Source organism: Orycteropus afer, unplaced genomic scaffold (genome assembly GCF_000298275.1).
Source record: "Orycteropus afer afer isolate SDZICR_OR568_19922 unplaced genomic scaffold, OryAfe1.0 scaffold00042, whole genome shotgun sequence".
NCBI classification, from domain to species: Eukaryota; Metazoa; Chordata; class Mammalia; order Tubulidentata; family Orycteropodidae; genus Orycteropus; species Orycteropus afer.
This window is the reverse complement of record NW_006921629.1, coordinates 12581542-12592609: the sequence shown is the minus strand read 5'-3', so window position 1 is coordinate 12592609 and position 11068 is coordinate 12581542. Positions and strand designations below refer to the sequence as shown.

The 11068-nt window shown below is 43.9% G+C and overlaps 1 protein-coding gene across 1 annotated transcript in view; it reads left to right on the top strand.

The window, feature by feature from the left end:
* The window catches only part of TRPV3 (transient receptor potential cation channel subfamily V member 3), a 35253-nt gene extending 31714 nt beyond the window's left edge, over positions 1-3539 (top strand). Inside the window, exons 15-17 of the mRNA XM_007937475.1 lie at positions 1264-1376; positions 3111-3190; positions 3445-3539. Of these exons, the coding sequence (XP_007935666.1) occupies positions 1264-1376; positions 3111-3190; positions 3445-3539 (288 nt within the window). The remainder of the gene's footprint in view (positions 1-1263; positions 1377-3110; positions 3191-3444) is intronic.
* Positions 3540-11068: the final 7529 nt, after the last annotated feature.

Below are 11068 nucleotides of genomic sequence, written 5' to 3'. Positions count from 1 at the left end.
ATCTCCCTGTGCACATACTGCCCTTCTGAGCGCCCATGGTTGATTGTTCTCAGGAGTGTACTTACCTGGTGTAAATGTTCACCTTCTACACCTGTCTATTGTTTGGCTGAAAGTCACGGGAATGAGTTTAGTTCCTGGCCTGAAAGGTGACCAGGGGCCATAGTCTTGGGGGTTTCACCAGTCTCTATCAGACCAGTAAGCCTAGTCTTTTTTTTTTTTATGGTTTTGAGTTTTGTTCCACATTTTTCTCCCACTCTCTCCAGGATCTCCTACACTGATCCCTTTCTGAGCAGTTGACAGTGGTAGCTGGGATCTCTAGTTCTTCTGGTCTGAAGATCATATAGACTGAAGTTCACATGGTCCACTAGTCCCTTGGACTAATTGTTTCCATGTGTCTTTGGTTTTCTTTGTTCTTCTTTTCTTCAGTTGAGGAGAGACCAATTATTAAATTTTGACTTCTGGCAAGCTTTTAAGACTCCAGTCACTACTCACCAAAGCAGGATATAGAAAAATGTATTTTTGTAGTATATGATGCCAATTGAGCTTGATGTCCTCAAGCAACTACGACTGTAGTCCTGAGCTCATGGGCCCAGTGACTCACTCCCTCAGGTGTTTGGCTGTGGCTAAGAAGTTATCATAACTTTGCCCCTTTAGTTCTATTATATATATGGACATTCTTACAGCACATACAAATATTTCTACATACAAATATGTATGTAGAAATATCATCTGTCAAAGTTATATATGGCCTTGGGATATTCCCTTTTGCATAGACAACTTAGGTTATATTTTAAATGATTTGAACATCTTTCTCAAACTTTGTGCTTTTTCATTTTTGAATTCTGTTGATTAGCTGAACACTCAAGATCTATGCATTAAGCAACCAATGGGGATGGAGTAGGCTATTTGGCTGTGTGTGTATGCATGCACATGTGTGTGGACACATTTCTGTGTGCATGCACTCATTCAGAGCTGTGCTTCCTGGGCTAGCAGTAAGTCATGGCTCCTCAGCAACAAGCTTAACCCAAAAAACCAAACCCACTGTCATCAAGTCACTTCCAACTCATAGTGACCCTGTAAGACAGAGTAGAACTGCCTCACAAGGTTTCCAAGACTGTAAATCTTTATAGAAGCAGACTGCCTCATGTTTCTCCCTTGGAGCAGTTGGTGGGTTCAAACCACTGATCTTTTGGTTAGTAACCAAATGCCTTAATCACCAGCAGAGCTCCTTGGCAACATGCTTTGGCTTGCTTATTTCCGCAGAGAGCCAGGACGATCTTGGAGTTTGAAAAAATGTTACCAGAATGGCTGAGAAGCAGATTCCGGATGGGAGAGTTGTGTAAAGTAGCAGAGGAAGATTTCCGACTATGCTTGCGGTAATAAGGAGAAGGGCCCTTTGGGGGTACTCTTTGGGGTAGGTAAAGAGAGAAGAGCCAGTGAGTGGGAGGGTAGAGAAACAGTGCTGTCACTTGCCATAACCACAGCCACTATCTGTCCTGGTTTCTTCACAAGATAGAGTTTGCTTTCGTGGGGTTGCTGGATGAGGGCACCCCAGCTTCAGCAGTGGGAGGGAAGGGTACTTTGCCACCAGCAGTTTTCCTCTCTGCCCAGTTGGTTTAGAAAAGATTTGCCAACCTGGCACTCTTGTCCTGCTGTCTAACCTGCATGGGCCTGCTAAAAGGGCATGGGGACATCAGCATCTGACCTTCCTAGCTTCACAGAGGAGACAGCAGCAGCAGCAGCAAAGCTGATTGCTGTGAGGCAGAGGGCAGACATGCCACCACTCTCCAACCTTTTTACCAATTCTGACACCAACTGTCCCCCCTATGTCACTCTCTATTTCTCTGCTGGGTTTGATAATCCGTTGTGATGCCCACACAGAACCACAGACAATACTCATGATTATGGGGTTTATTAGGGAAGTAACAGGTTATAATTCAGGATCTGAAACAGGTCAGGATACAGCTCTTCAATCAGGACAGCTTCTTCTCAGCTGTGCCTCAGGCACACTTCTCTCTGGCCTTTGCTTCTCTGTCACTGCTTCTTGCTATTTCTTACCATCTCAGCAAAGTGTCATAGCTCTCTGTCTCCAAGGTCAAGAAGGTTCAGTGCAGGGATCTCGGGTCCAAAGGGCATGCTCCATTCCTGGCTCTTCTTGTTTGATGGTAGTGAGATCCTCCTTTCCACCTCTGGAATGGCTCATGTTAAGCCTAGCAAATGGCAAAACTGACCAATCCCCATGTTAGGGTTCCAGACACCTTATTTCCATGGTCCCACCCACATAAAGGGTTATGTACCTTATTTACATTATTTGCATGCTATCTAATCCCCTTGCTGGGCTCCAAGCACCTCACATTTGCATGGTCCCATTTTGTGGGAGTCACAGAGACCATGACTAGAAGGGCTCTATTAAGTAATTCACGGCATCATAAGGCTCATGTAACACTTATTGTGGTATGGACCCTATTGTTAGCTGCCATTGAGTTAATTCTGATTCATGGTGACCTCATGTGCTACAGAGTAGAAGTGCTCCATACGGTTCTCTTGACTGTAATCTTTATGAAAGCAGTCCCCAGGCCTTTCTTTAGCAGCACCACTGTGCGGGTTCGAACAGTCAACCTTTAGGTTAGCAGCCAATTGCAAACCGCTTGTACCACCCAGGCTTCTGGTTTGAACATCGACTTCCTTTTAGTGCAGACTCACCCTATGGAAACTTCCGTAAGTTTCGCTCATACAGCCTTAGCTAGGCCAGCTTGCCCTACTCCTTCCTTGCTTCCTTGCAGGCCCCCTCTGGCTACACAGGCCCAGCTGCTGGTGTCTGATGATGTGCCCTTTATGCCTCTCTGAGCAACTTACAGCCGTTCCGAGCACCATAATCTGGGTGGAAAGTTGATCCCTTGAGACCTGGGAAAATGGGAGCTTGGGCAGCTTTCAAACCCTAACCATGCTGACTTGACTCTGTGAGGCAGGAGTGCTCTGGACCCCTGGGTTGGGTAGACGGGGAACTGGGTAACCAGTTCTGGAAATAGGATAACCCCAACATGGTGCTATTTGTTTGCATTTAATGAGGTGCACTTGTGAAGTAATGGAAATAATGATCACATTCACAGGATCAATGAGGTGAAGTGGACGGAATGGAAAACGCATGTCTCCTTCCTTAATGAAGACCCGGGACCCGTGAGACGGACAGGTACTGATGCTGTGAGGCAATGTGCGGACCACACTTGTCTGACTGAGCGACCTTGGGCAAATCAAGCCCAAGGGCCCTGTTTCTCCAGCTGTAAAATGAGAGTGCTGAATTCAATTGGTTCTAAGGCCCTTCCAGCTCTGACTTTTTATAACCTAGTTGGGATAATATCTAAAAATCAGATGTGCGCCTAAGACATGAAATCATCCAGTGTAGAGTGCTGTATTCCTAGCATTTTTTTTTCTTTTTAATAGCAGATTTCAACAAAATTCAAAATTCATCCAGGAGCAACAGCAAAACCACTCTCAATGCATTTGATGAAATAGATGAATTTCCAGAAACGTCGGTATAGAAGCAGAACCCAGGGCTGATGTGAACGTGAGCTGTCTGATGCCTCAGGCTGTGTCCTGGACTCTGTGTTGAATGAAGGGAGCCTAGCTCTACCTGCCTGGGAGCTGAGCCAACCCTCGTGCTAAGTGGGTGACTGAACTGAGCTAAGAGGCAGGTGTCAGTTTGTCTGAATGGAAAACACCGTGGATTTGTTGCTCTGTAAAGAGTCTGTATAACCGATGGCCAACAACCCTGGGTCTGGGAGTCTCCTGAAGCCCTGGGTGAGGCTCCTGGTTTCACCAAGCAGGTCAGCTTGGCTAGGAAAGGGGTTGGGGGTCTGAGGGGCAGAGAGAGAAGGCTTTCCTCCTGGAATCTCTGACAACCCACCTCCACTCCAGCTCACATTTCTCCCCTCTTGTGACTGGGTCATCTTAATTTGTGGGAGACTCTTAATCCCATGCCAGAATTTTAGGGGAGCTGAGCTAAGCAGAACACCCATGGGGATGAGAGGAGTGAGCTATGGAAATGCCCTTCCGGAATCTTCAGGGAACAGGGAGCCACCCTCAGAGTGAAAGGGAGAGTGCTCTTGGTACCCCAAGGCTCAAACTGTCTCACAGTGAGAGACATTTTTAGTAGCTTGATTAACAGAGTTTTTATTTTCAGTATAGAAAAGACATTTCAGTTTTGAATGAAAATTACTTCAGATGAAGTATGTGCTTTTTAAAAGTTGAGAAATAGATTTTGGGGCTGGATGTAGGTATTATATACTTGGCCTCAGGTTGGCCACCACAAGGACAAGAAGCTTTTCTTTACACACACAAAAGTCCACATGGGGAAATGCCAAGAAGTTCCCATAGGGGCTCTGTGATCTGGGTGAAAGGGCTTGGCTCTGTTCCTTGTCCCAGTCTTGTAGTAGTGCACGCCTGAAACAGGAATAGCAACTAATCTATTTATATGGTTTTAAATCCCAGAGGTTACTATTATATATCAGTACTTCTCATTGAGGGAATTTAACAAAATACCCAAAATGCTCTGATACGACTTTTTTGTTTGTTTGTTTGTTAACTGTGAATTTTGAAGCTGAAAGGGGAAGCTTATGAGAGAGGAGTGTCTGCCAACACTTGGGGCTTGTTTTTGGATCCTCATCCTTTTTTTCCTTCCCACCTCCCAGATATTAAACAGGGTCAGTTTGAGGGCAGAGATGATGTGGAGAGTTGAACCAATTTTCTAAATAACTGGAGCCTAAACAGCCAGAAAATCCACTCTGCCTGAGTTATCCAGTGAAAGGATTCATGTGAGCATTGTTGAGGTGGAATTATAAAGATATTGACCATAATTCTTAATTTTTAATGGCACAAAAATAAATTTGCCCTTGAGACACTTGGCCGTTGGGTGGCTCATCTGACCTGGGGCGAACTGAGGAGTCAAGGCCAAGCAGTTCACTCAGGGTCCGTTTCCCTGCTCTGGGCCCTCTGTGTGCCAGATTAGCTGGATGTGTAGAAAGTTGGCCTTCATGCCTCTGATGGGGCTATGTGTAAGAGACTCCACTTCCCTGCTCCACTAGGGAGAACTGGGGTGGGTAAGGGCTGCAGCTCCCTACACTCCCAGCTGACCTACAGAGCTACCTAGTGCTGTAAACTGTAGTGGGTAGACCAACTTTAGATGCGACCAAGGTAGAAGGGGCTAGGGACGTGCCATCTGGAAAGAGAAGATTTGGGGTCATGGAGGCAGGGGGAGCAGATGTGTTCCAGATAGGCAGAATCAGTACCAGAGGCTAGAGATTTCAGGGAGCAAGGTTTTGTTTGAGCTCAATTCAGCAGCTGCTCCAGATATTGGAGATGTTTAAGCAGAAGCTGGTTGAACACTTATTTGAGATATTGTTGAGGATCATAACTGGATGCCTTTTATGGTCCTGGTTAACTCAGAGAATCCAGGAATCAGTGTCCGCTGTCTGGACTTACCTACCTGATTTTATGTTGTATAGATGTCCTGGGTCGAAGGGCAAGTTAGGATCAATGGCATCACACTCCACATTTTGGAGCTGAGAGTTCCAGAATTGCTTTGACTCAGATATGAATGGATAAAGCCGTATAGCTCTCCATTTTGTATTTGGACGAAAGCCAGGAGGTTTAGCAAATAGCAATCAGTACGTGGGTCTTTGTCTTCTCACACATTAGGCCGTGCTCCTCCTCTCTGGGGATCTGGATGGAATTTTTTGGCAGGACTATTTCTGAACTGGATATTCTTCCCAGGAGAGACATCTCCAAAGGGCTTTGAGCCTAGATGGTCTGAACCTAGGCAGGTTTACCAAGGCGAAGTGAAGCAATGAGTCGAAGGATATCAGAGCCAGAAAGGACGAGTGCCCTCACTTCATGCCCAAAGACAAAGAGCAGAAAGAAAAGTACACTTGCTCAAAGTCACTGAAAAGTAGGAAGTCCTATCAGAGGTTATTGAAGCCAGAGTATCCTGATTCCTGGACCCCCTGTGCCATGCATTTCTTTTTTGAAAGCGCGGTTATTCAGTAAATCTGTGTGCATCTTTATGATTGGCATATGCCACGGGGAGGCTAGGACTTTTCGCTCAGGTGACTCATGTTGACCGTCCAAAGAGTCCTTATTATCCCTATGATGGTTTTAAAACTCAAGTGTGCACAAAACCACACACACACACCATGCCACATTAATCCATGGACATACTGGGACATCTTAAAAGTTTATGATTTACATTTAAATAATTTAAGGGGATGGTGTTTTACAGGGATAGGATCTCCCAAGCTCAGATACTGTTTTTGGCTGGAAAATTTCTTTTAGCTAAAGTCTGCCTCAGGAATAATTCTCGACATTATGAAATGTATCTGTTTGGAATAAAAATGATGCTTACTTTCATCCCTGGGGTGTGGGAGGAGGTGTGTGAGGTCATACTGTGAAGTCATTAAGCTCTTAGAAGGCACCTGCCCAAGAGAGCTCAGTGTTATTAACATTCCTTTCCTTCCTCAAGGCCTGGGTGACATGTCCTTTTGTTCTGGGCAGGGTCCAGGTAGATGGGCCATCAACCAGGCCTATAAGGCATACTTGATTTCTGCATTGATTTACATGTGTTTACTGTGATCTTGATCCCAAACCCAGAATTATCACCTCATTTTCATTGAATGTACTTGATCCTTGTAAACTCTAATTTACACACTTGTTCTTAGTGTTGTGTGTGTGCTTGAAACTATTTCAAGAAAGAAATCATAAGAAGAGTAAGAAAATTTTGATTGTTTTGAAATGTCTTTTTTTTTAAAAAAAATTTATTTCTAATAAATATTTATTTTGCCTTTTTATGGTCATGTTTTATCCCTGTCTTAAATGAATAACAAACCAAACTCACTGCCGTCGAGTTGGTTCTGACTCATAGCCACCCCTCCTTGGGTTTCTGAGGTGGTATCTCTATGGAAGTGGATTGCCCAATCTTCCTTCCAAGGACTGGGCTGGTGGATTTGAACCACTAGCCTTCTGGTTAGCAGTCAAATGCCTTAGGCACTATGCCACCAGAGCTCCCATCCTTGTCTTAGGTGTGCATATATGAAGACCAACTAGAAATTCTTGTGTTGCTTTGCAGGAAGTGGATAAGGAAAGGGCCGCTCCTGGCTCAGGGACACCATCAGCATTCTGCCATGTATGGCAGCTTCCTACAGTGCATTCATGTCCAGTATCCCATTTGAACCACTCAGCAATTCTGAAAGCAGCAAGGGAGTTGAGTAAAGTGCCCAGGCACTCATAGCTAGGAAATGTTAGAGGTTCATATTACCCCCATACAGTACCCTGTCATCACTCCCTGCTGGCTCTCAATTTTGCATGTCACGCACAGCCTACAAACTCACGACTCCATCTGGAGACCAGAAGGTATAAATCCCTGGTGCTTATGTCATAGGACCTTCTGGAGGAAGCAATGAGAGAATAGATATGAAAGCCTAATCACATGTGTATGCATTCTTTTTGTTCTTTTGAGGTATGTCATGAGGATGGTAGTTCTCAACTTGAGTGCCTTCGTACTTGGCTGTGTCTTGATATGTTGCAGAACTTGCAAATAATTTATTAGTAAATTACTAAATAAATTAGAAAATATACTACCTTTGATTAAATATTTACTTAATTTAAAAGATACCCATAATAAATAATTAGCTTCACTTGAATGTGTTTTCTTGAGTGGCAAAGACATTGGAGTTAGATAAGATTCACATCCTTGCTTAAATAGATTTCCAGCTCATAATCCTGGAATGTGCCATCCATGGGAGCATTCTGGGTGAACTGATAGGAAAGGAGTGGAATCCCTTGTTGTAGGATTTATTTCTGGGAGTAGGAGGGATCAATGAGCATGAATTTTTTTTTTTTTTTTAAATTTTATTGTGATTTGGGTGACAGTTTACAGAGCAAACCCATTTTCCATACAGCAGTTCATACACATTTTGTTTCATGACATTGACTGCAATTCCCCACAATGTAACAACTCTCTGCCCACTCACTCCCTGTAGTTACCTCTTCCCTATATCCTTCTTTCTTATGCATTCCTGCCCTCCCATCTCTCTGTGCAAACACTGCCCTTCTGTTTTCCCATGATTGATTGCTGTTGCTTATCTCCATAACACAATAACATAGATTTGATGAGTATTATATCCCCATTTGGGAGCTCTGGTAACATAGTGGCTAAGGCACTTGACTGCTAACCAGAAGGCTGGCGGTTCAAACCCACCAGCCACTCCTCGGAAGGAAGATGGGGCAATCTACTTCCGTATTGATACTGCCTTGGAAACCCAAGGAGGGGTCACTATGGTCGGGTCTGACTCGATGGCACATAACAACAACAAACAACAACATATCCCCATATAATAGATAAGGAATTTGAGACTCAGAGAGAGAGAGTAAGGGAGAGGTGAAGGCCACAAAGCTTTCTTCTGGCCATGAAGTTAAGTTAGCCTAGTGCTCTTGTTACCATCTTTTCTTTCTGCACCAGATTACCACTCTGATACAAAAAAAAAACAAACAAACAAAAAAAACAAACCAAACTCATTGCAGTCGAGTCAGATCAGACTCATAGCAACCCCTCCTTGGGCTTCTGAGGTGGTATCTCTACGGAAGTAGATCACCCAATCTTCCTTCCAAGTAGTGGCTGATGGGTTTGAACCTCCAGCCTTCTGATTAGCAGTCAAATGTCTTAGGCACTATGACACCACAGCTCCCCTCACCACTCTGATAGTAACAGCAAATTCTATAGAAAGGAAGGAATTCAGTCCAATTTTATGAAAACTTGTCTCACCTACTATGTGTGAGGATTCAGAACCAAGTCAATAAGAATTGAACATCCAGTATGATGAACAGACAGTTTCTTCCATTAAAGGTGGGGAAAGGAGGGGAGGAGATAAATATTCATTGAGTGCCTACTATATGCCATGTACATTACATAAATTATTTAATCTAATCTTTATAACAACCTTTAGTATTGCCCAGAGGGTCTTCTATTTCCCTCATCACTTCTCTGTTCTATTTTCCATATTTCAAAACTATCATAAGTATTAACCCTGTCACTTCACCACTTCCCTTTCAGTTGCTGCAGTTGGTTTATTCCCTACTTTATAGTGAAAACAGAAGCCATCAGATGGAAACATCTTCAACATTTGACCACTAAACCCATAGATTTATCTGCATCTATGAGGCCTGAACATGGCCAGTTCAACTTTTTACAGGTGAACAACTTATGGACAGCAACTACAATAATCGGCTGGGCCACCGTGTCCTTAATCAATGCAATTTTTCTATCACAATTAAGGCTCCCTTCCCCCCATGGTCCTGCCCCTGGAAACCACTAATAAACTTTTGTCTCCGTGTATCTTCCTTTTCTTCTCTCTCTCTTTTTTTATATAAAGGAGGTCATACAATATTTGGCCTTTTGTGATTGACATATTCCACTCAGCATTATGTCTTCCAGCTCCATCCGTATTGTAGCATGTGTCAAGATTTGTTACTGTTATTGGCTGAGTAGTATTCCATTGTATGGACCACAGTTTGTTTATCCATTCATCTGTTGTTGGGTATTTAGATGGCTGCTACCTGAACTCTGAATCCCTTCCCCTGCCCTGACACCGCCTCCCCCCAAAGCAATAAAAACTCTGCTCAGGGACCTCTCTCCATTTCCTGGAGATTTCTTAGCTGTTTCAAGATGGTGGAAGTCCAGTGTCTTGGTTGACTGTTTACTCATCAAGTCCCTGTTCTATCTCTTGGCCAATCTGAGCAGATGTCAATTTTGTGGGGACCTGAAGAGTTCTGGGGTGACACAGATGGTTATGTGCTCAACTACTAACTGAAAGGTTGAAGATTCAGACCCACTCTGAAGCTCCTTGGGAGAAGGGTCTGACAATGTGTTTCCAGAAGGTCATATAGCCTTGAAAACCCTATGGAGTTCAGACCTACTCTGAAACACATGGGGTCATCATGAGTCAAATTGACTCAACAGCAACTGGTTGATATTTTTTACTATGTGCCTGGCTCTGGACTAGGTTTTTGTGTGTACTGGGGTGAGAGATATAAACAGAATCTCTATTGTTAGATTATGAGCTGCTCGAGGACAGTACATATGGGGCATGCAGAAATATTTAAAAAACTTTGAGAGTCTCTTAAGCAGTTTTCTTCAGACTCTGCCTTGTGGGTTATGAAAACACAGACCTTTTGGACATTCCCTGGCCCAGCTGTCCTGGTGCATTTATGACTGGTAAGCCCCCCTCCCAGCACTGCGGCCTTGGGCATCACCATGGGACTCTCAGGATGCAGGGATTCCCCTATAGCTCCTTTTCACTTACCCTCGTATCAGAGAAGTGACTATATATAACACACTCCACCATTCCTGACCCAGTCGTCTCCTCTGTGGTCTCCTGTGCCCATCTCAGGAGCATTAGAGCACATACGACATTGATCACCCTTGTGGGGCAAAACAACCAACCCATTACCCCAAGGAAGCCTTTGCAGATGGTTTTGCACTCACTGGATCAGCTTTCATTTACTCAACAAAATCTGTGGAGTTCTTCCTATGTGTCAAACATTGTTCTAAGTGCTATGAGTACTACAAAGAATTAGGTAAACATTGTACTTGCTCTTTTGGAGTTTTTGCAGTTTAATAAAAGATATAGACATTAACCACACCCCACCCCAATTTTGCAAATCATTATTTTTGTTTGTCTGTTAACCAGAAGGTCAGCAGTTCAAACCCCTCAGTCTCTCAGTGGAAGGAAGATGGGGTACTCTACTTCTGCAAAGATTTATAGCCTCAGAAACCCAAAGTGGGTCACTATGAGTTGGAATCAACTCGATGGCAGTGAGTTTGGTTTCAATAAGAACTAGCTTCCATCTGTCTGTCAGTTTGTCCTACTGTTGTAGATTGTGTGTTGCTGTGATGCTGGATGCTATGCCACTGGTATTTCCAATACCAGCATGGTGGACTGGTTCAGCAGAGTTTCCATATTAAGACAGACTAAGAAGAAAGGCCTGGCAATCTACTTCTGAAAATTAGCAAATGAAAACC